Raw genomic sequence first — 25,335 nt, 5'->3', positions numbered from 1 at the left:
GGCTTAAACTCACGCCGGGCGCGTGTGCGTGCGTGCCCAAGATCCCGAGAGGAGAATGGAGGAGAAGGGATTGTGGCGTGGCCATCCCCCCTGGGGGGTGATTTCTCACTTTCTATCTCTCTGTATCTCTCTGTCTGTCTGGCGAGCGCACGCGCCCTATAGCAAAAACCTCTCCAAAAAAAAAAAAAGTGCTGGCCTAGAGAGGTAAAGCAACTTGCTAAATGGATAGCATTTAGCAATCCATTTAGCAGGGCCATTAGAGCACGGTATGCCAACCCTCATTAAAGAATGCTAACGAAGGGTATTTGGCCAGAGTTTTCAAGAAAAACAAAAGTGAGACAGTGTAAATACTTTAATGAAAAAAAATATGTTAAAAGGAAAAAACAAAACCTCTGGTTAATAGCTCACTTCTGAGGAGTCATTCTTCTCTGTCTTCTGTCTGTCTGTCTCTCTTTCACACACACAAACACACACACACACACACACACACACACACACACACGATGGATGGAGATCGCTTGCAGTACAAAGACAGAATCCCTATCTTCAGAAAGACACTTTACAGAGCATGTGTCTCAGTCTAAGTCTTTGTATGAGGTCTGGGAAACTGGCTTGTTTTCTAGAACAATAGGTGGTTCTGAAATCAGGAGATCATCCTCCCCAAAGGAGGAGTTCTGGTCCGTGTTCACGAAGTTGGGGATGTCAAACTTCATGAGCCTGTTCAGCTCCTCCTCTGGTCGCCTGCTGCCTCTGATGGTTTCCTGGAGTTGGACATGGCTGTCCACAGCTGTGGTCTGGTGACACACTTTGGCCCTGTCCATGTGCTCCACCTCATTGATGTAGCAGTGAAAAAGAGACCTGGATTCCTCATTGCCTTGGCGAGAAAACACTTTGTCCGGCTCCAGTGGTCTTCCAAAGTCTGACACAAAGCTGTTCATCCTGAATCTCTTCTCTGAAGACTCTGCATTGCTATGAAGAAAAGGGAAATAAAAGATTGCTTACGTGCAGCCCATTCACCTGCAGAATCACGGTCTTCTGTTTGCAAGGCAGGCCAGCAGATCCTTACGAGGTGCCTACTGGGTCTAAGTCCCCTGGGGGCATGCAGGCAAGCAATAGAAATGACAGACTCCACTTCCAAATATGTACAAGTAAACCCAAGGCAAAAGCCCTAAGATGAAGTCCCCATGATCAAGCTGAAAACAGACATCTTGCTGACGAATCCCCCGATATTCCACACATACACCAGTGTTTATCGGTGGGATTCTTGGATCATCTGCAGTTACCTGAAATTTTTCTTAAACATAAATTCATGGGTCAGATCGTCAGAGTCTCTGATGGTAGGCTCAGTAATCTATATTTTCATAGATTCCCCAAAGATCATTCCCTCTACTGAGGTTACCACAGATCTAAGTCATGCCCACCTGAACAGCAACATTTCATAAGGTTGTGTTTAATATTTCTCAAAGCACTGTAATAATATCCATTTCTCTTCATTTTCAACGCTAGCCAAGAATCGACCAGTGTTGTCATTTAGGCAAGAATTGTTATACTCATTTTACAAATGTATAAACTAAGGTAAGGAGCAGGCAAATTGCCCTCTTGGGTCAGATATCCAGTTTGAGATGAGGGGAACTAAACCACAGGTTTCTAATTTCTTATTTCATCTAGCCTGGAACAAATTAGCAGTTTAATGGTAATAAATGAGTGAATGAATGAATAAAATAACCATCAATTACTCCTACAAGTGTATGAGACTGTGAGCATGGGTAAATTGAAAACCCTGATATCCTATCTATTTTAATCACCATCCTTTCCAGACTTAGACAAGGGTTGTTCATGCACAGGTGGTGGCTTCTTAAGGCAAGAATTATGTCTGAACACATTATCAAACCAGAGCAGAATCTGGCAAAAACCAGACACTAGAGGCTGTGTTCAATTAACGTGTAATCTTAGTAATATCAGTTCTTAAATCTCATCCTTCCCATCCCATCACTCTGGACAAGGCACTTACAACCAACTTCTCTTAAGGATCAGGCAAGCACAAATTCCATTTACAGGTCTAGAAAATCTGATAATATATCACTTGTCCCCAAATTATAAAATATCACCTGGACTTCAGAGGTCAGCAATCCTAGAAGCTTTAGAATCTAGCAATCAAGAAACTTATTCATCAGATCCACTCCTCAGTATGATTATCTCAGAAGGTTAAATGTTTTCCTTAGTAGTAAGACTGGTTAACAAATTTCATTGCCCACTAAACAACTGTGTTGTGAAAATCAAGGATTTACATGAGAATATTATATTCACTATGTCATGTATTCAGAATTTAGAGAAAAATCACATTGGAGAGACTCTAGATTCTTCTGTTTAATGCAAATTTAAGTGGTTATCTTTACCATTCAGTAAGTGATTTTCTTCTCAATTGTCACTTTACCCAGCAAGATGTTGAGAATAGGAATGTCATGCCAGCAACCTAGGCCCTAATAAGCTAAAATGTCACCTAGGAGAAAGAAGACTGCAAGCATTTGGAAAAAAACATGATTAAGGTATGTAGGGCCCAGATCATTCCCTCATTGCTGGGCCAAGAAGCTCTGAAAAATGACTTTCCTGCCTGCCTGGAGCACCTGCTATGTGTGACAGCAACCTGGAGACCCAACCGTGTTCTGCAGCTTTTCCATAACACTGCCACATGTCTCAGCAGTAGACTTAGGTCCATTAACTACTCTTGCTGGAGCACTAAGACACTGGAGGCCAGGAGTTTGTCCTTGCCAGGGCAGAGCCAGGGAAGTGGACGTTAAAGCCCTGCAGAGATGCCTTCCCTGTCTCCAACCCTTGAGATAAACCAGTGCTCGTGTGGCTGCCCTGTTCCACCCTTGCTTTATCCTGCCAATGACAGTAGTGCTATTTGACTGATTCCATCTCCCTGACAACAGTGAAAAGTTCATCTTTGTTTTCTTAGAGTCTAGTAAACATTAAATACTTGTCCTTTTATTTTCCTTTTCTTTCCTTGACTAAGGTTGTGGTCCCTAGCCCTTTCCAGCATCAGGGATAGACCTTGTAGAATACACTCCCTTCATGGGTAGTGGGGTGGGGTGGGATTGATCCCAGGATGACCCAAGTACACCAACCGCATTCACCAAGTGCCATTTCCACCACAATCACATTGCAATATACAATTAAATAATCACACAACAATAGGGTTTGGGCTCCTATGAAAATCCAATACCTCCACTGATCCTACAGGTGGCAGGACCCAGGAGGCAATGGGAGTGACGGGGAGTGGCTGCAAACACAGAACCTTGCTTATTTGCCCACTAGGCAACTGCTGTGCCACAGACTGGCACCAGTCCCAGGACCAGGGATTGAGGACCGCTGAATTAAAGGACCTAGTGAGAAACTGATCACGGACACCTCTTGCTTCATTTCAGATACTATTCACCCCAACACTGGATAACACTTGCATACTGCAAAATGTAAAGATCTTAAGTTTTTATTCAATGAGATTTTATTAATGTATATGCTTGTGTAACCATCACCAAATCAGGCAACATTTATTTGCTTTTTCCTAGAAGTTTCTTTCCACTCAATTTTCATCATCTTTAGGCAATACACTGTGATTTCTATTGTATTTCAATTGATTGGTTTTGCTTGTTCATGACCTTTCAGTGTACTTTCATCTTATACAAACGATCAATTTTTATTTCTATCACCACAGATTAGTTTAGCCTGTTCTTAAAATTCACATAAAATAGAATAATACAATTTATAGCATTTTGTGCCTGGGTTCTTTTGCTCAGTTATAATGTTTTTGAAATTCATCCATATTGTTGCATGTAAGAACAATTTGTCCTTTTTCCAATTGAGTAATAGTCTACTCTATGAATATACTATAATCTGTTTATTCATTCTCCTATTGAAGGGATTTGGGCTGCTTCAGACTTAGGGCTATTATGAATAAAATTGCTATGAACACTGTTAAAATTTTAATTTATGGATACATATTTTTATTGCTTTTGAATAAATACCTAGGAGTAGAATTACTGGGTCATATAGTAGATATATGTTTAACACTGTGAGAAACTGAAAAGATTTTTCAAAAATGGTTGTAACATTTTATACTCCTGCCATAATATATGAGTTATAGTTATTCCACATTCTTGTCAACATTTGGTGTTTTCAGTATTTCTAATGTTAGCCATTCTAATAGGACTGAAAAGGTAACACCTTGTGATTTTAATATGCATTTCTCGGATGGCAAACAACATTGACCATTTTATCATGTGCTTACTGGCTATTAGTTTACTTTATAAGTGTCTTTACAAGTTTTTGCCCATTTTAAAAATTGAGTTGTTGGTTTTGGTTATTGACTCATAGAAGTTTTATAATATATATTGAATATAAGACTTTTGTCAGATAAGTAGATATTGCAAAGATTTTGTCTTAATTTGTGACTTAGCATTTTCATTTTCTCAAAGGATGACTTTTGATGACAGAAGTTTTAAATTTCAATGAAAATCAGTTCTCAACTTTTTTTGTTTATTGATTCTTATACCCTCTTTAAGAAATAATTGCTTGCCCCAATGTCATGAAGCTATCCACCAACGCTTTCTTCTAGAGCTATATGTTCCAAGAAAGTAACCACTGTCCATATGTGGCTACTTAAATTTAATTATAATTATGTAAAATTCAGATTTTGGTCATATTACCCACACTGCAAGTATTCAATGTGGCCTGTAGCTACTTAATTGGATGGCACAGAAAACCTTCCCAGCATCACAGGAAGTTCTAACAGTGTGGATCTTGGAGCTTTTCACTTTGGGAATATGATCCATGTTGAGATAGAAGAAAAGGTCATTTTTTTTCCCTTATTGTTATCCAGTTGTTCCAGTACTGTGGTTAATAAGACTTTCCTGTGCCAGCAGGTGGTGCAATGTTTCAGATTCACATGTGCTCCACCATAGTTTGAAATTCCAGACCTGGCAGCTTCAAACTCATGGCAGGTGCATGTGCGTGTGTGCCCCAAATCCAGAGAAGAAAATGGAGGAGATGGGATTGTGGTATGACCATCCTTCCAGGGGATGGTTTCTCACTTTCTTTGTCTTTCTTTGTGTTTCTGGTAAGCACACATGCCCTATAGCAAAAATCTCTTTCCAAAAAAAGAAAAAAGAAAAAAAAAACGACTTCTTTTAATAGATCTAATATAAAAAATATATTTCTACATACTAGTAATGAACATAAGAAAATGAAGAAACAACTTCATTCACAACAGAATAAATCAGGATACTTAGGAATAAATTTAATTAATAAAGTTCAAGACCTGTATGATGAAAAATTTTAAACATTACAAAGGGAAATTAAAGAAGACCTACATGGGACCACCAGGTGGAATAACGGTTACATCGCTGGACTCCCACATAGTCGACTAAGGTTTGAGTCCTGAACCCAGTGGCTTTAAACTTACACCAGGGGCACGTGTACGCATGCCCAAAATCCCAAGAGGTGACTGGAGGAGAAGGGATTGGAGTCTGGCCATCCCCTCAGGGGGTGATTCTTACTTTCTGTCTCTCTGTTTCTCTGGCAAGCACACACTCCCTATAACAAAACTCTTTCTCTCTCTCAAAAAAAAAAAAAAAAGACCTACATATATGGAGAGATAGATCATGCTTGTGGATTGGAAGTTCTCTTATGTCATCCCAACTTTTTAAAAAGTACAATTTTTATTTTGAAAGGACCCTGAGCCTTGAAACCATTTTTCCTGCACTTAATTTGTTGAGAGTTTGTTCTCTTCATTTTTAGCCTGCTAAAAGAAACACAACTTAGACTTAACCTATTGACTACATCATCAGCCAGAACAAAAGACTGTTCCGAGTGCTCTTGTCCATTTCTTCTCACCGTGTTGGCATCATATATCCACTATCCTTCTGGACTTCTCTGTACCTGAATGAGCACATCTAATGAGGACCTCCAGTCCTTGGACACCTGCGCAGTCATTATCATTTACTCCCCATGACATCCCCTGCTCGCAAACTTTTGTCAACTCCCTCATCTTTTCGGCCTGATGTTCCAGACCCCTTTCACATCACTGGCCTTCTCAATGTCCTCTCGCACCAGTGTCCTTGCTAACCTGGCAGCCACACAGAACCAGACTGGCCTCCAGTGCACTTACGACTGTTCCACTCTGAGCCTTTCCCCATGTTGTTCCTTCCACCTGTCTGTCTAAATCAAATATTGCCTTCACTATCCAACTCCAACATCACTGCCTCCCTGGAGACCCTGGTCTCCCAATAGGAGGAAATCTGTTTCTGCTCTGTGCTCTTGTGTATTTTATTGACCTTCTCTTACAGGGTGCATCATTTTCCACCTTGTGTCAGAGTTGTTTGTATATAGTCCTTTCTCTCCTGTACACTGATCTACCTGCATACCTCAAAGACTTTGTGTTAACTAGACCTCAGCGAGTGCTGTGCACTGAGCAGCCGTGCCTGTGGACTATCCAGAGCACTAATTCCTGTGAGAAGCACAGCCACTCCCAGTGCTTAACAAACTCCTTCCTCTATAACCCGAAAGATCAATCAAGTCAGGAGGTTAGATTGCTTCCACTTCCATTTGCGGAGGACAAGTTCTGGGTAAAGCTCTGGGTTACATCCCCATGGATTTTCCAGATTCACAAAGAATTTTTACAAATGAAATTCCTGTTGCTGTGCCAAGAGTCTTCGCATGCCAATGACTGTCCTCAGGTTTTTCCCACTCATGAAAGGCAGTAGGTAGATGACTCAGGAGCACTTGGTAGAAGCGGTTGCTTCTAGTGGGCTTTTAAAGATGTGTAAGCTAAACAAAGATCTACCAAGAGTGAAAAACAGTGAGACTGACTAACCAATGAGAAAATATTGATAATAGTAACCACCAGCACTTGTGGACACAGAGTCTGTGCTGAATGCTTTATGTCGTGTAAGCATCCCCATCAGAGGAACTAACTGGTCCTTTCTGTCTGTGTGAAAATGCTTTTTGGATGCTTTACTGTACTGATGGTCAGAAAAATGTTGGTCTATCTGGGACAGGGAAGGTTCTACTACCTTAGAAATACCCTCAGCACAGTCTTGGGTGAGCCCAAGCTATGCATTTAAGACACTCCTCTTAATTGCTAGGGAATAAAAAGTAACCTATGAACAAAGGTTTACAGACTGAGCCAGATACACAGAACAGGTGTTTCTACAAGTTGGTAGAGGGAGACATCTCCGAATGGCAGGACTTCCTTGGAAAGTACTCATAACATCCATGCTTTGCCAGCTAGTTCCTGTGGCCGTGGCCATTATCAGAGATTCTGAACACTGACATTTTTCTGCTGTTAGCTTTTAGTTTCATGTACCCACCCTTTAGTGGGTGCCTTGTTCAGGTAAATTATAACTCAAGGTAAAATGCGATTCCCATTTTTATAAGGTCATGGGCCATCCTGGGCTCACTCCTAAATGAAGAACATCCCCACCTGGACAAGGGGCACCAAGTAAAGGCTACAAAAAGAGAGTATTTGAGGTAAATGATGTCTGTGATTTGGTAAAAGTTTTAAAAGCTCCAGAATAGTCAACATAAAAAATCTGGTCCAAGCCTTTTCCATTCTTCTCTCTCTGGCAGATTTATGATAATGGAGCTATAATGTTTTAACAAGAAGCATACAGAGTAAATGGCTTCTTAGCTGAGAAAGCAGGAGTTATGGTTATTTTATCTTCATTGTCCATAAAGGATCCAGAGAGCATTTCTCCCCCACACACAAATATTCTATTGCAAAAACAATCCCTATCAGAGCTGCTTCTTGGGCCTAAAAGCTTTTAGGAAAGGTGGTGTCAGCTTTATAATAGTCTTTCTCCTTCTGCAGTGGAGTTTAGTGCTCACCAAGATCTACTGGTTCTCTTCTCCTTCTGGGCACACAGACTACCCTTCTCAACCCAGGGCAGTCAGGGGGGTGTGGCTAGTCCTGACCCATGAGCTGTGGGAGGAAGGGGTGTGAGAAACTTTTGGGCTGAAAAACAGAAGAACAGGGGTGAGATCTCTGTGCAGTCTCTTCCCATTACAGCAGTCCAGGAGGCTGAGTGGTGGAGACAGTGCCGTTCACATGGAGAAGCTTCTTTCTGCCCCTCATCCACCTCAGCAGACCTCACCAGACATAACATAACCTTTGTTACACTATATTGAGAATTGAGGAATTATTACCACATAGCCTAGCCTAGCCTGACTATTACATACACCCTCTCTTAAAAGAACCCAAGGAGTAGGATTCCAGAATTAATCCTCATAGTGATTCCATAATTAATTTTATTTTTTAAGAATTATTTATTTGGGTCTGACAGGTGATGTGGTGGTTAAGGGTGCTGAGCCACATGGCCGACCATGATTCGAGTCCTGGACCTGGTGGCTTGCTTTTCCACTTTCCATCTCTCTCGCTCTCTCACTCTGTCCCTCTCTGGTCAAATTAAAAAATAAATTAATTAATTTAATTAAATAATTCTTTGGAAAAAATAATTATTTATTTAATCTGATTTATTATTATTTTAATTTGACCAGAGAGAGAGAGAGAGAGAGAGAGAAAGAGAGGAAACTGGTCACCGGGTCCAGGACTCAAAACACGGTTGGCCATGTGGGAGTCCAGTACCTTAACCACCATACCATTGGCTCTCATAACTAAAATTCCTAGCCTAATGTGATCCCAAGTTGAAAACTTCAGGAAATAAATACCTATTTTATTGTGGTGTAATTGGCTTTATGCAGATGAGTGGATCTCAACTCTTGCTATTGAGCATTGGCAAAGAAAGTCCAGGCAGGGTTGGCTAGGGGATGTTCTCTCTCACTCCAAGTTAGTTTCAGTGTAGTGGTCGATGCCAGCTGAGAGGCTTTAGGTTGAAACTTGGCTCTACAGTTTTATTTAATGTGGGAGACCTTAGACAAGTGACTTAACCTCACTTTTCTTATCTGTAAAGCAGGAACACTCAAGGAATTTACTTTGTCTTCCTATGAATACTTAGTGAGATCATACATTGTCGGACATAAGGCAAACAGTAAAAACATGGCTCTTATTCTCAATGGTGTATCATCTTTCCCCTCCATTCCTAATTATCTTAAATGAAACTGGTTGTTTTCCATTACAGTTGGCCACGTCAAAAAAATAAAAAAATCTATTGTAGAAGAAAATTCCTGCCAAATAAATGTCAAGTTTGCTAAGATCTAAAAGCCTTTTAAGCAGATTTATTAAGGGTTTTTTCCCCACATCTCTGATTATTTCTGTATGATATACTACAACCAAAATCCCATATCTTACACTGCTTCAAATGATGCACAGAATCATTCAAAATGTGGCTCTATTGGCTGATTCCTTTTCATTAAAAGTAAAAAGTGTTAAGAGTTTCCCCTTTACCTTGTTAGAAGCATACAGGGTTAAAATGACCTGTTCTGTGACTGAGCATCATTCAGAACTGCCATCAAAAAGAGAGACCATTTAAAGGTAGGACTGAACTCCTATCTGAAGATTAGGAATACAAGTTCAGCCACCCAGGGTTACCATGACACCTTGCAGGAGTGTGTTAGTCAGGGTCTCCCTGAGAAAAGGAACCAACAGGGTGTATGTGTGTGTGTATGTGTGTGTGCATGTGCGTAAGAGAAAGAAATTGAGATTTTCTTTTAAAAGAATTAGTTCACACAATTCTGGGGGCTGGCAAGTCCAAAATCCACAGAGTAGGCCAACAGGCTGGAGACCCAGGGAAGAGTTGTAGTCCCAGTGCAAACGCTGTCTGCTGGCAGAATCTCTTCTTACCTGGGCAGATTAGTCTTTCTGTTTTGGCTTTCAATGGAATGAGGCCCACCCACCCCACAGAAGGTAATCTGCTTAACTCAAAGTCTGCTAATCAATATATGTCTTAAAAATACCTTCACAGAAACATCAAGAGTAATGTTTGATCACATGTGGGTACCATGACCTACCCAAGTTGACACATCAAATTAACCATAACAGAAAGGCACATTTTATTTTGTGAGAGGATACTCCCATCCATAAAAACACCTGCCTCCTAACCACCTAATTGTACAAATCCATCTCAATAACCTTTAAAAATCCATCTTCCCCTTTGGAAAAAGTAATAGAATGGCTGCTCTGTGGATGTGCCCTAGTCTGAGTGTGTTCTCAGCCTTCCTTACTACTGTTATGATCTGCACTGTATTTTCAAATTCCCAGGCCCACGATAATAGAAGTGGAAGCGTGTGCAGATGTTTATGAGGACATGGAGAGAGAAAAGGGAAAGTGTGTGTCCTTTTAGTGGTTCCTACAGAGATCCTTAACCATATGTCTCCATATGCTTCAATAAAAATGATATTTGCTTTTCATTTTAAAGGTTTGCATTAAAATTTTTTCCATATCCTGATGTCCAGAGACAGTTTAAGGACAGGGAAAAGTGTCCCTGTTTACCCAGGCTTTTGTTCAAGTGCAGGCTGAAGAAAGAACAGACACCGGAGGCTGCATGCTGAACACAGTAATGCCAGGCTGCGAAGAGGCTGTGTGTGAAACTCCTCCTGTCTACACTTCCAGGCCGGTTTGTCCCCTCTCCCATCCTACCCTGTGCCCTGGGGAGTCTCTGGCTGCTGGTGATGTCCAGCACAGTGAGAGCACTAGTAAGAGATGGGGAGGAGGGAGAAGAGCAAGGTCTTGTATGCGTCTGGGGACTCCTTCTTGGAGCAGTCACATAGGGCTAGCTGTATCCTCTGATCCAAGACCATAGTTCTTCCCGGCGGATTCCTGAGTTCCACTTGTGACCTTCCCCTTCACTCTTCGAAATCTGGGTGGGAACTGTTGTTCAGTGTTGCTGGCCTTGGGGTTCTGTACTATCCTGTGGGATTTAAGCTCTCCCTGTCCACAATTTGTGCACAACCCTGTTATCAAAAGCTCTTCTAGGGGACAGATAGTGTCACAGCAGCAAAATGAGATGTTATATAAGCTGACTCACATGGGAAGGCTCCATGTTCATGTGTCCGTGATCTGGGGCTGGTGGATGCTGGGGATGAACTGTGGTGTATGGACCCTGTAGAAGATGCTGTCTCTCTGATGTCCTCATTCTCTTTCTGTCTCTCTCTCATGGAAGAAATATATAAATAAACTTGAACAAAATTTTTATTTATTTATTTGTTTGCTTTTACTAATTTATTTTTTAGAGAATTATCTTATTCAACTTTATTTATTTAAATTTGACCAGAAGACAGACAGACAGAGAGAGAGGGAGAAAGGAAGTGAGAAAGCAAGCTGCCAGGTCTGGGACTCGAACCAGGGTGGGCCATATGTGAGTCCAGTGCCACCTGCCACCTGCCGGCCCCAACAAAATGTATTTTTTTTCTTGGAGAAAGGGTGTGTGTGCTCCCCAGAAAAACAGAGACAGAGAGACAGAAAGCAAGAAATCACCCCCCTCAAGGAAGATGACCATGCCTCAATTCCTTTTCCTCCATTCTCCTCTCTCTTGGGCACGCATGCACACGTGCCCGGCGTTGAGTTTAAGTCACCAGGTCCGGGACTCAAACCGCAGTCGACTACATGAGAGTCCAGTGTCATAGACATTACACCAACTGCAGGTCCCCCCCAACAAAATTAAAAAAAAAAAAAAACTTTTCTAACTATTAATTTGAGAGGGTCATCTGTTGTCTACTGGGATTGACTAACAAGTATTCAATATACATTATTTTTCCTGTTTTTGAAAAGTTGGTATTAAAAACATATATCCCCTACTAGGATTTGAACATGCTCCCCCCCCATTCATGTGTTGGAATTTGGTTGTATTGTGAAGGTCTGAAGAGAAGGGTTCATTGACTAGGATGATAAAAGGTGGGGCCTTTGGGAAGTGATTAGGCATTAGGATGGGGTCCCATTATTGAGTTCTGGTGAGTTTACAAGGAGAGACAAAGACAGAGACAGAGACATGTTCTGCTCTGCTCTGCCTGTGCTTCCTCTCTCTGCCAAATTGTGACGTTGAAGTCCCTAACTAGTGCCAGAATCATGAGCCAAAGAGCCCCTCTATTTTTTTCTGTTACTCAGACTTAGGTATTTGTTGTTAGCAACAGAACAAACTTGACCATCCCTAAGACATTTCTGAGTTTTTGACAAACCATAACTGAACAAATAAATTTTCTATTGTTACTCAATGTTCTGCAAGCACCTTTCATAAATCATGCAATAATTTCCTTCAGAGATTCAAAATCCAATGTTAACATTCTCTATCACATTATGAGAATTACATAATCCAGAGTATTTCCCTTTTTATCCTAGTTTCAAGGAAACTCAGTGTTAAGCTCAGTGATATTGTCAATAACAAATTTAGTTGAGTGCCCAGGAGCACCTATTTCTCTGCTCCCTGGAGTATTTATTTAGTTAGTTAGCTATTGCTACAGGGCATATGTGCTCACCAGAGAGAGAGGGAAAGTGAGAAAGCACCCCTCAGGGAGGATGGTCCCACTGCAATCCCTTCTCTTCCATTCTTCTCTTGGGATTTTTGGGTACGCGCGTGCGTGCGCGCGCGCACACACACACACACACACACACACACACACACACCTGGCATATTTTCAAACTACTGGGTCCAGGACTCAAACAGCATAGTCAGCCATGTGAGATCCAGAGATCCAGCTGCCTGTCCACCGTGCCACCCGGCTAGCCCACTCCTTGGAATATTTTTCAAAACCATTTTTCATCCTATTTCTGATATCTATATCTATCTATCTATCTATCTATCTATACACACACACTCACATCCCACACACACATATATATATACGTGTGTGTATATGTGTGTTTTTAACGTGTGTATATATATGTGTGTGTGTGTGTATATGTGTGTGTATATATGTGTGTGTATGTGTGTATATATGTGTGTATGTATTTTTTTACAGGTTTTAATCTGCTGAGTCATCTAAACCATCTTGGGAATAAGGAGAAAATACATAAGAATTAATAAACATTTCAGTATAAAAAATCAGGCCTGGATTAAGACTGCAGGAAAAACCAAGAAACCCAATTTTACAAGAGTCTATCTGAAAATAAGCCTCAGAAAGAAGAGGCAAAAAAACGGAAGGAAAGTGGGATCCCACCCAAGAAGCAAACCTATAGGCAGCCCCCTAACTCCAGCCACTGGAAGCCACTGAGGCCTGGGTGCTAGTTTCTGCTCTTCAGTTTTCTGTGGGGCTTTACAGACATTTAGGAACAGCTGAACTTACTCTTGGTGAGGGGCTCCTGTCTTCGTCAGCAAAGTCAGCACGAAAAACATGAAAATCACAAAGACTGCAAGACCAACCCAAAATCCAATCACAATGGAATCTGCAAGACAGTTCAGACTAGGGTTAGTATTTCATAGCAGTTTAAAATGTGAACATTCAAGGAATCTGAACTGTTTGGAAAAGCTTTAGTGCATAATATATGAGAGAAAATCAACAATCCGATCCTCAGTGGATTGAGGACTAATATACAGAGAACAAGGGAGAAGAAGATTCTCCAAGTTTCTTACTCAGAAAACAGAAAGTGATTTAAGACTGTTTCTGTATCTTAATGAAAAAAATCTAGGATAGAATGTAAGTCATCTAGGCCCTCGAGGTTCCACCAAAGTGTCTTAAATTAGAAAACACAATTTTGGGGGCAAGTAGTGGCACAGGGGTAACTCAGCTGGACTAACCTGGGAAGGGGCCTGGGTTCACTCCCAGGATTCCCTGAGCATTCTGGGTACATGTGTGCCTATAATCTGGATGGACCAGCTGAGCCTGGAGTGGGTTGTGGCCTTGGAGGCATGAAGAGCCTGTTTGGGTTGCCTGTCTTTGTCACTCTCTGTCTCTTCCTCTCATGAAAGAGATAGATAAATCAACTTTAGAGGGGAAAAAAAAAAAAAGAAAAGAAAATACAATTTGTAGCAGAGACTATATATGAAGGTTAAAATAAAGTCTAATTCCAACCAACTCAGTTTTGCATTTTTACTTATGTTCCTGTTGGAATAATTTACATCCTCATTGGTTCCTGCACAGAACATATAAATGACCTCCTAAATGCTTTCCATGTGCTTCATCCTTGCATGAACTGGCTCTGTCACAGCTCCAATGATGTTGTTCTTTTTTAAAAAAAAAAACTGACGAAAATAAACCTGACCTCCTTTACCAGATTCAAAGAGATTCCATAGGTAGAGCACTTTATACAACATCTAGCATCTGAGGAGGTACTCCACAGGTGCCTACTGCTACTAGAATCACCATCCTTTCCCCCCAATTTACCCTAGCTTTTAAACCCATATATCATTTCCAATCAAAGTATGGAGCATCACGTCTCTATATGTACTTAAACTCCTAGCCACAGCCTTGTCAGACTCCTAGGCCGTAGTCTTCATATCTTTGTAGGGGCCCTCACTGCTACCTGACTGGAACTACTTTCCCCAACCTGAAACTAATGAACCCATCCCTCAAAGTTCATCCTTCTCATACACACAAACCTCCCCAACCCCCTGCTGCCTCACCTAATTTTCCTAACTCACACGTTCTCTCTCTCCATCCTTTGAACCTCATGGTATTTTTGCCTATGTGAACAGGTCCTTCCTTGATCCTATCTTAGGTAATAGTCACAAGTGTATGTCTCCAGGACAGGGGATAGACAAGATTGTCTACAGAACCTATCATATACACAGTAGGATCTCAAATCTGGGGGAGATTGATTCCACAGAGTGGAATCATTCTACATTTCCTGATTTATAATAAGTTTTTACATGGGAATGCAATGAAGATGCTTATCAACTTTTTAAAAAGTATTAGGTTATCGAGAAAGTCATAACACATTTTTACATTTTTGTATGTAAAAACGTAAAACATTTTACATTTCCTGACAACCCAATATATGATTGGATGGCCAGTCAGCCACAGTAGCCAGCAGTAGCTCTTGCCATCACTCTGATAGAAAGGCCCTGGTTTTGCATCCCAAGGTCGTCCTATACATAGTCAGCTTGCATGCACATGCCCATGATCCTGACTGGCTGAGGTTGGGGGTGGAGAGTCTCTGTTTCACTCTCTGTGTCTCTTTCTGATAGAAGAAACAAATATACTTTGGGGGGAAAATTGTAGCTTATACATGAAATGTGTTTAAATGCAAAGCATTATTTTCTAATAAAATTATGTATAGGGAGCACTTTTTCTAAAGTGAAAAAAATCAGATCCCCAGTTTATCCTGCATAATTCATACTTGACTACTCTACACATTATTGCCTAGAGGTTAACAATGTTGGTTCAGCACTCCAGGTGCAATATGAATGTGCCTTTCCTAGGGTCTTAAGTTGTAGTGCCAAGGAAATGGAAAATGTAAACTTGGACTTTAACAGTGGAAATGAGACATAAGCAAAGACAGAAGGACAAGTACTGAAAACACATGTGCCCAAGTGCAACTCATTCAGAACCACACAATCTCAATTATCTGGGCATGCACTGTGAAGAAACATTGTAGAGATCAATAACAGTTTTATGTACTGCATGGGAGGGTCACAGACCGAAAGGAGTCATGGGTAGGGAGGACAAGTCGGGGAGTGGAGGGCTATGGTTAGAATGTGACAGTCCCTGTGATCCAGCAGTGTTTCCATATGCTTCCCTGGTGATGGAGTGTCTATGTTTCCCATGACAGCATGCTTTAAACAGCCCTGCTTATACACATTCCCCTTCAAACACAATTCTGCCTCCTCAAATGATTTCCACTAATTTCCTCCTCATCTCATCTTCTGCCAAATGACCCCAGCCCATGAGTGCCTTCTTATCCAGAGTACCTTATTATATTATTGAATATCCCAAGAATATTCAAATTATTACATTTTTAGTTATATGCCAAGTTTCATGGGCAGAGGCACTGAAGTAAAATGGGGGAACGCAGAGCCCCTGGTCCTCCCTAAAGTATCCTTCCCTGGGAAAAATTCAGAATAGAGGTTTACACAGGGCTGAGCTCCAGTGAGGCCATTTGGTTAAGACAGCCAAGAGAAACCTTCCAAAAGCGTTCCCAGCAGAGGCCGCAGTCAAACTCTGTCCTGTCTAGACCCTGAGCTGCTCGCAGACTAATTATAGAAGGGAAAGAACAAATTGCCAGAGGAATTCCAAATACTGGGCAGTCAGAAAAGTCATGAAGTATTTTTCTTTTATATGCGAAAAAATGCGTCATGACTTTTTTCACGACCCAATAGAAGGGGTCATAATAAAATAATTCCCCTAGAGAAGGACCAGAAGATGGGGTAATGGTTATGTTGCTGGACTCCCATGTGGTTCAAGTCTCAGACCTGGCAGTTTAAAACTCACACCAGATGCGTGTGCACATGTGCCCAAAATCCTGAGAGGAGAATGGAGAAGTGATCAAAGCCTGACCATTCTCCCGGGGAGGAGGGGTGGTGGTGATTTCTCGCCTTCTGTCTCTGCCTCTCTGGAAAGTGCATGTGCCCTATAACAAAAATCTCTCTAAAAAAAATAATAATTCCCCTGAACCTGACCTTTCATGAATAGAACAAGCTGAGAGATAAATGCTGATACTATCTTCTATCTATTTCTTTTTCACTCTGGAAAAGAGCTAGAGCAACTATCATATCCTGCTGCCTCTCCTCTCTACCTCCTAAAAATAAATTGTGACCTTTCATTTATGGTTGTATGAAAATGAAGACTAATAATTCATTTAAAAGAGAGGATTCAGAATACCAGCATTGCACTCAGATCATTTTTGGTTCCTAAAGTATTGGGGTCAGTTTGGGGATGTGTATTCCTGGCAAGGGGACAGTAGGACTCTTGTTCCTACTGTGCTCCTAATGACATGCATTTCTCTAAAGCTTTGCAAGTTCTAGCTCTGCTTCTGGACCCAATGAACCAACTTCTTGTGGATTCATCCACACTTATAGTTTGCATTATTTACAAATTGGCATAAGAAAAAAGCACTGCTCGGGACCAGTAGGTGGTGTGGTAGTTACGGGTGCTGGACTCTCATATTGCCGACTATGGTTCAAGTCCCAGAACTGGAGGCTTGCTTTCTCTCTTTGCCTCTCTCTTTCTCTCTCACTCTGTTCTTCTCTGGTCAAATTGAAATAAATAAAGTTAAATAAAATAACTCTTAAAAAAAGAAGGGTTGGGGGAGGACCAGCAATTAGCGTAATGGCTATGTCGCTGAACTCCCATGTAGTTGACTACGGTTTGACTCCCGGACCCAGTGGCTTAAACTCACATTGGGCATGTGTGTGTGCATGCCCAGGATCTCGAGGAGAATGGAAGAGAAGGGATTGCGGTGTGGCCATCCCCCTCGGAGGTGATTTCTCGCTTTCTGTCTCTCTCTGTCTTTCTGGCAAACACACATACCCTGTAGCAAAAACCTCTCTAAAAAAGGGGGGGGGGCTAAAAATCAAAATTAAAAAAGAAAAAGAAAAAGTAAAAAGCACAGCTCAAACTAAGAAAGTGCTCCTTTAGTCCTTTTTCAACACAGCAGCCAGAGTGGGTTTGCTACAGTGCATGTGTGCATCCCAGTGGGCTTTGGTTTTGGCTTCTCTAAGAACACTGTCTCCACTGAGCCACACACTTCATAAATGAACCAATTTTCGCCTTCCCTTTATGACAGAACTTTTAGAGATTTGTCTGCCCATATTATCTCTTATTTTCCTCTCTCTCTCTTGGTAGAGAAGTTTTTGCTATAGAGCATGTGTGTGTGCTCACCGGAGAGACAGAGAAACAGAGAGACAGAAAGCAAGAAATCACGCCCCCACAAAGGGGATGGCCATGCCGAAATCCCTTTTCCTCCATTTTCCTTGAGGGATTTTGGGCACACACACACACACACACTCAGGGAGAGTTTTAAGCCACCAGGTTCAGGACTCAAGCCATGGCTGACTATGTGGCAGTCCAGTGACATAACCATTATGCCATCTGCTGACCCCCCCCCCCTCATTTTTTTGAGCCCATTCCATCAGCTTTTCACCTCCACCTATCTAAGATAACTACTTTTGAAATCATTGCTAGTAATGTCTACATTGTAAATCCAGTGGTTACATCAACTAACTTGACTTAATAGCAGCGTTTGGCACAGACCGTTGTCTGTCTTTGAGACTCATTTTCAGTTGGTTGGCAGGAAGTCACAGTTGTCCAGTTTTCTTCCTACCTTTCTATACCTTCTTCTCAGGCTTCACTACTTCCTACTCAATGTCCTCCCTTCCTGAACTTCCAAATGCTAGCGTGACCCAGGACTCAGCTCTTAAACTTCCTCTTGAACTTATCTACCCTCTACTTTAATCAGATCTTTTATATCAGAACAGCAAGTACTACCTTGGGCCTTTTTTTTTTCCCTGTGATGTGGATGTTAAATGTAACAGAAGCAATCCTTCTGGACAGTATGGTAGGTAAAGTATGTAATGCATTAAACCTCGGCCTATGTTTCATAGAGCTATACATTTTCCCAGCTAAAATCATTTTTAGAATATACTTACAAAAGATTTTTCACAGTTATCTGTGGAAATGTACCAACCAAAATTATGGTAGCAGGCTTGTCTTTTGTGCCCCAGAAACTAAGGAAAAAAGACTGGAGTAAACTGACCCAGAAAATAAAGTAGCTGTCACTAACCTGTAAAAGCCCACCTCACAGGGAAATGCAGGGCAATATACCTAGTCATTTCCACTGTAATTCATCACAAGCAAGTGTCTTTACCTAAAGCTTATCCCTCAAAAAACCAACAGATTAAGGAAGTTAAGTAAATTATTAGGAGAGTTATTTCATGCCCAGACCAAAATGGCCTTCCATCAGATAATCAATGACAGTAGATCCTAAAGGATCCATGTGCTTTTTGTTTCTCACAAAGAAACACAGAAAAGAAATAAATTTAAAAAGGGAAAAAGAAGAAAGAAATACTGAGCAGACATCAATAAAGGAATGGGTGAAAGCGTTTAATTGGATGATTCGCCTCAGGAATAAAGGATATGTGGTTTAGTTAATGAATTTTACTTAAGGAACAAAAGTAATCCTTCTTGCAGGAGAGCAGTAAATGAATAGATAGGATCGTGAATGCCAAGACAGGTCAGAGTGGAAGCAACCAGGCTGTAATTAGAGGGATGAAAGCAGTTTCTTTGCTTCATTTGCAACTCTCACTCTGATCTTTTGTATATTTTTCTAATGAGTCCCATGAATCTGAACCAGTTAAGAACCCCAAAATTTTACAATGCTGTGAATATTCCCTCTGAAACAATGGAACATCTCAGGGATATTTATGGGGTAGCCAGAATAAGACTGGGAGTAGCAGCAGTTTCTGCATTGCACTTAATGAAACAAGGATGCTTCCTGCTAGCTGGCTGGCATTCGGTTCTGAGTGCAGGTGAACAGTCACATTTCACAGAATTACATTTCCTTGCTCTGCGCTAGGTCATTAGTCACTCCAGTAACATGAAGCACAACTCCTGCCTATAAAATGGAGTTAAGAATGATCCCAGGCTATTCTCGTCCACCATTACACGCACAAACTGACCATTTAGCAACTTCGGAAAATCCATTGGGTTGAAAGGATGCTGCGGACATTGTGTTACAAAAGAAGGTTCTTCAAACAACAGATACAGATTCTATTTTTTAACATATTTTTCATAGTGCAAACATTCACAGTTTCAGGGAGCTAGAATGGTTAATGCTTTAAAAAAAAAAAAAAACTCTCAATCTGAGACTGACACCAACTCATGGTCCTTCACTAGGGGAATCTAAGTCCTTCATCGATCAGAGTCACCAAGGCCCTCACGTAATACCATCTCTGAGCAGTCAGTCTATGTATGGAGGTGGTGTTCTGTGAGATTTTGAATGTGGAGGGCAGAGTTCTATATGATGATAGAATGTTCAGGAGAAGTAATTACTGGAGATTTCATGGGTTAAGACAAATACATATTACGCTTACAGTGTAAAGTTGTGTAAGACTTACATTTATGAGCCTTCAGTCCTTCAAAGGAGACGGGTCCAATCTCATAATACTCATATTCCCAGGTGTAATCAGAATTAGATGCAGGTTGCTGAGAGGTTCTGTTAGAAATTAACCTCTGGGCAGACATCTCTACCCTGCACAAATGGAGAAAGGTTAAGTGCAGAAACTGTTAATTCATCCCAAACTGCACAGTTCCTCTAATTATTTTTTACCACATTCATGAGTTCAGTGGCAATGGACTTGAGGAGGTCCTACCAGTAGGTCAGGAAGAAGATCTCACCAGCTGCCCACACCTCCTACCATGTGGAACTATTTCCTTTTATCTCTACATTAGACTGGAACATGCTTCATAGTCAGACACCTTATCTTTTTGTATGAACTTATATATAACTAGATTCAATAACTGAAGGAAAGAAGGGAAGTAGAGAGAAAGCACACAAAAAACGTCAGCTTCATCACCTACACCTGCGTGAGTATATACAGAGCCATCAGGATTAGGAATGAACTCACTTGGTAGGTCTCTCTTCAGCACCTAGGCAACAATGAAGATGTCCCAACCTAAGTCTAATGACATAGGTTACAGCAAGTGAACATTGAATTGCATGATGGGAGAAAACCCTCAGTAGATGACTGTGTCTTGTCTCCTGCTTACTCTTGAATGTTTTATTTTCAGAATTTCCCCAGTATCTTCTTTGTTCACTGTAATTATTTCAGACTAGAAGCCTCTGACTTCTTAGGGAGAAGGGCAACACGATGCCAAAGGTGATGAGCATGGAGCCTGTGTTCAGTTAGTTCTCTGTGTGAGCCCTACTATGTGCCACGCACTGCACACTGTGGGGTGAGGGGCAACACTTGAGACGTAGGCCAGGATCCCTAAGATTTTCTCTTATAAAGGGGAAAGGCAGACAATTGGCAATAACAGTAATTAAGGGAAAATTGAAATGAAATACCAACTCCAAATCAAGATTCACTGAGCAGTCACCACATCCTACTTTCCAAGAACTTTCTGAAGTTCCCTTTCTCCAAGCTCAACACCCACACTGCCTCTAGGGCAGAATAGCCATCACCCTTTTGCCCTGAGGCAGAGACTCACTGCTCCCTCATCCCTTTTTCTCCATCCTCAGATTGGACCCTGACTCCTCAGCATCACAGTGGGTGAATGGGGTGTGCTGGTCCAGAGACAGCCACAGATCAGGAAATGGAATGTGACTCTGACAGTCCTGCCAGATAAATCATTCCTCTAAAGGAGAAAAAAATCATGTCAGTTATCATTTAGGAAAGAAAACTACACAAACTATGAGAACAGCGATCTTTAAGCATTTAGTTAGCTCTAGCGGCAGCACAAAAATAACCTAACCATTACCGCAGTATCATCTTTAGCCTTTTATTCATTTTAATGAAAGATTATTTCCCTCAATAATGACATAAATTCCCTCAAGAAGTGAAAATTAACAACACAAATCTAAGACAAAATATTCTTATTTATGTACACTTCTTCCAGAAGAAAAAAGATAGAAGTAGCCCTTCAGCGGCAGGGTTCAGAGATAAGTGGTAGGTTAGGAAAAACATAGTTTCCATTTGAGAATGTTAAGAATTTCATACCATTTAGGGAAGACGCTGGATTTGAAATCAGAAGACCAGGGCCTTAATCTTTATCTTCAAGATACTTACTTTGAGTTTTCTTCATCTGCAACTGTTCGTCATGACCTGTTAACACTGTCAGAAGGAAATGGTGCAGGCCAGGTCACTAATGGACATAAGCATCGTCCACCTGACTTGCCTCAGCCCTCCTAACGGGTTTTCTGCTTCCATTCTTACTAATTCCATGGGACCCAATCTCCCCATCGGCCAATGATCTTTTACAAAGATAAACTGTACCTCTCACTGCTTTGCTTGCCACTTGTAATGACTTCCGATTGCCCTAAGGACAAAGTCCAAAATCCTTAAAATGCCCTACTAGGTCATAACTTGCGCCCTACTGTCTTCTCTTACCGGAGTCATTCTGCCTCATAGCCTACCACACTGCAATGCACTGCCTGTGATTCTTCAGATACTTCGAGCTCTCTGCCACCTGTACACAGGCTGTTCCCTCTGGCAGGGGTGTTCTACCGCCCCCTTAACCCAGCCCTCCTTCTCTGCATACTCTCATCATCTAGGACAAGGGTCAGCCAATCTAGCCACTTGTGTCCTTGCACAGCCTGCGAAGGAAGAACATTTTGTTTTTTACATTTTTAATAGCTGGAAAAAAAAATCAAGAGGATAATATTTTGTGACATAAGAAAATGATAGCTAAGTACCAGCGTCTATCAGTCAAGTTTGAATTGGAACACAGCCAGTCATTCGTTTGGAATTTTCTATGCCCTCCTTAGCATCACAACAGCAGAGCTGAGTAGGTGCAACAGAGATGCCATGGCCCTAAAAATAGCGACTTTCTGGCATTTTACAGAAAAAGTTTGCCAATTTTTGTTCCAGAGCCCTAAATATATAAAAAATAAATAAATAAATAAGTAAACTCTGAGCTTCAGAAAATGAGAAAAATGAGGATAGTAACAGTACCTACTTCATTAAGTTGCTGTAAAAATAAAATGTGATGCTGCATGCAAAGTAAATAGCTAAGACCCAAGTTAAAAATCAATAATAGTAGCTAAGACTATTATTACTAAGAAATGCTGCTAGAGGCAGGGAAGCCTAGGTTTGTTTTTCAGACACAACCAACTCCCCAGTCAGCCAGTTCCTATCAAACTCACCACATGGGTATGTGCTCTCTAGACAAATGAATAAAAGTGTAATAAAAAATAACTTAAAATATATTCGTTTATATATTAGTTTGTATAATTCAAAAGTTACTATGATAAACATCTGTATTTGGGTATACACACTGTTCTACCCACTCAAGCTATGATAGTAAGCTTTTTTTTTTTTTAAAGGAAATAAGATGAAGTCTGGTTTGATCACATCATTTTTATTGGAAACCAACATTACAGCCAACCTAATAAGCAGAGCGGAGCAAGGCACTAACTTTCATCTAGAACCAAAAAAGAGAGAGAAGTATACAAAACACATAAGGATATAAAGGTGGAAAGTGTTTTCTATTCTCTCTCTAAGCAGCATGCCACACATTGCCACCCTCCCCTTGGACACGTTGTTCTTCGAGTCATAGCACACAATGGGGACCCCCTTTGGAGGTTGCTCAGGCACACAGCACTAGCAGGTCTTTTGGCTACAAGAACAGGTCAGAAAGACGCAGTACCATTATCCTCCTAGGGCCAGTAAGGCAACAGAGAATAAAATATGCCTATAAAAGAGCTACCTGTAAGGAAATCTATCAGTCTCCTACCTACTATAGAGACTGCATTCTTTTTAATTTTCTTTTCTCTTTTTTTTTCATTTTTTTACTTTTTTTTTTTTTTGGAGAGATTTTTGTTGTAGGGCACGTGCGCTCACCAGAGAGAGACAGAGAGATAGAAAGCGAGAAGTCACCCCCCAGGGGGGATGGCCACGCTGCAATCCCTTCTCCTCCATTCTCCTCTCTGGATCTTGGGCACGCACGCACATGCGCCCGGCGTGAGTTTAAGCCACCGGGTCGGGGATTCGAACAGTGGTTGACGACGTGGGAGTCCAACAACATAGCCATTATGCTAACTGCTGGTCCCCCAAGACTGCATTCTTTTAATTCCTCCCTTTTCTCTCTCTTACACTATTCCCTTTCATCTATTTGTGGTTGCTGCTTTCATTGCCAGAGGGTTTGAGAGAGAGAGAAAGCACTCTCAGTAGGGCATAGTCATGATACAATCTCTTCTCTTCCATTTCTCTGTCTAGTTGGGATTTGGGGCACACACATGCCTAGCATATTTTTCAAGCCACCAGGACCAAGATTTGAATTCAGTCAGCCATGAAGGATCTAGCTCTCCCAGCCAGCCCCATTCCCTTTCATCTAAATGAGTCACTTAGAAGCAGGTTACCAAAGGGTAATGAAAGTTACGAATGGAATGGAGAGGTCCTGAAAAGGGACAGCACGGAGGAAGTCCTGAGGAACACCTGAAGACAAACTGGGTGAAAACCAGAGCCAACCTTGAGGCTGGCGGAGTGATGCAGAGTGAAATGTGACACCACCACCTGCCCCAGGCAGCCACCACTTGGTAGCCTTCAGATAAAAGGAGCAGCTTTGTTTTCATTTGATATTTCTTTTTGGTTCTTGAATCCCAAAGACAGATTTGGAGAATGGAACCACTGGCCTCTTCTTGTTCTTGTTCTTCTTCATCTTCTTTTTTTTTTTCAGAATTATTTTATTTAACTTTATTTATTTATTTATTTTAATTTGACCAGAGAGGGACACACAGAAAGAGAGAGAGTGAGTGAGATAGTGAGAAAGTAAGCTACCAGGTCCAGGACTCGAACTGCTATTGGTCATTTGAGAGTCCAGCGCCCTTAACCACCACGCCACCTGCCAACCCCCAGTAGACTAGCCTCTTCTTTAAAGCAGTCACCTAGTGCCCTTCAGAAAGCTCATGAGGCAGTATTTTTTCATCCAAGTCAAAAATTAATCCATTGAGAACATCAGGTGCACAAGGACAAACAAGAAATAGGAAGCTGTAGAAAGCAGTATTTTAAATGATGCCGATTATTAAGGCTGGGCTGTGCTGAAACAGAAGCTAGACCTGTTTCATCGTTGGGAAACCATCGGCATGTCTGGGGAGCAGCCCCCGAGTGCGATATTGCCGCTGCAGCTGCAGTGAGGACCATCTGGGCTGTAACATGCAGTACAAGAGCTCCTCGGGCTGGGTCCAAGGCGTGCTCCCTGGGGTGCTGCAAAGCACACAGCTGCTGTCCCTGGGCCACAGCAAACAGGAAATGGTGGGCCAGGGGCAACTGCTCTCTGACCTCTGCTACTCCTGTACACTGCTTCCATTCCACCAAGATTTTCTCAATGCCAGGTTTCTTCATAATATTAGTCATTTAAAATAACCTCGTTGACAGCAAACATATCCTACACAAGCTTCCTGGAGCAGCAGAGAAAAACAAATTGCTCTTTTGAGCACTTGGAAGCACTGCTGACAACAAAAGCCGTAATGACAGTGACGACTGCACCTCAGAGCCACACCTGAAAAGGAAGTCTACCTTTTATTTAGGTGTGCACAGGGCATTGGGCAGGGCCAATCTGTTGGGAGGATTGCAGGGGCATCTTAAACCCAAACAGAGAACGCGTGGTTAGCAGGTGCCAGATACCTTCTCCCACCCACATTCCCAACATTTTCATCCTTTCTTCTGGCTATTCATTCCCACACCATTCCTGGGCGTTCTCTTTTTCTTCTTCACTCTTCTTACCAAAGGAAATGAAGTGTGTGAGTGTGTGTGTGTGTGTGTGTGTGTGTGTGTGTGTGTGAGGGGAAGGGAGAAA

General features: G+C 41.6%; 1 protein-coding gene across 1 annotated transcript; it reads right to left on the bottom strand.

Moving 5' to 3' along the window:
- Positions 1-138: 138 nt before the first annotated feature.
- Positions 139-20,183, bottom strand: MRAP2 (melanocortin 2 receptor accessory protein 2). The gene is made up of 3 exons (XM_006143368.2): positions 19,938-20,183; positions 13,231-13,330; positions 139-969 (listed from the first exon to the last, which is right to left on the bottom strand). The coding sequence occupies exons 1-3, from the start codon at positions 20,062-20,064 to the stop codon at positions 576-578; spliced, it is 621 nt and encodes a 206-aa protein (XP_006143430.1). The 5' UTR covers positions 20,065-20,183; the 3' UTR covers positions 139-575.
- Positions 20,184-25,335: the final 5,152 nt, after the last annotated feature.

This window comes from Tupaia chinensis, unplaced genomic scaffold, assembly GCF_000334495.1.
Source record: "Tupaia chinensis unplaced genomic scaffold, TupChi_1.0 Scaffold000097_1, whole genome shotgun sequence".
Taxonomy (NCBI): Eukaryota; Metazoa; Chordata; class Mammalia; order Scandentia; family Tupaiidae; genus Tupaia; species Tupaia belangeri.
The sequence above is the reverse complement of the archived record's forward strand: the minus strand, read 5'-3'. Positions and strand labels throughout refer to the sequence as shown.

Coding starts and splice junctions, on each gene's coding strand:
- MRAP2 (XM_006143368.2), bottom strand. CDS start 20,064: ATGTCTGCCCAGAGGTTAATTTCTAACAGAACCTCTCAGCAACCTGCA. Junction 13,331..19,937: donor AGGACTGAAGGCTCATAAAT/GTAAGTCTTACA, acceptor ACTGTCTTGCAG/ATTCCATTGTGATTGGATTT. Junction 970..13,230: donor ACAGGAGCCCCTCACCAAGA/GTAAGTTCAGCT, acceptor TTTTCTTCATAG/CAATGCAGAGTCTTCAGAGA.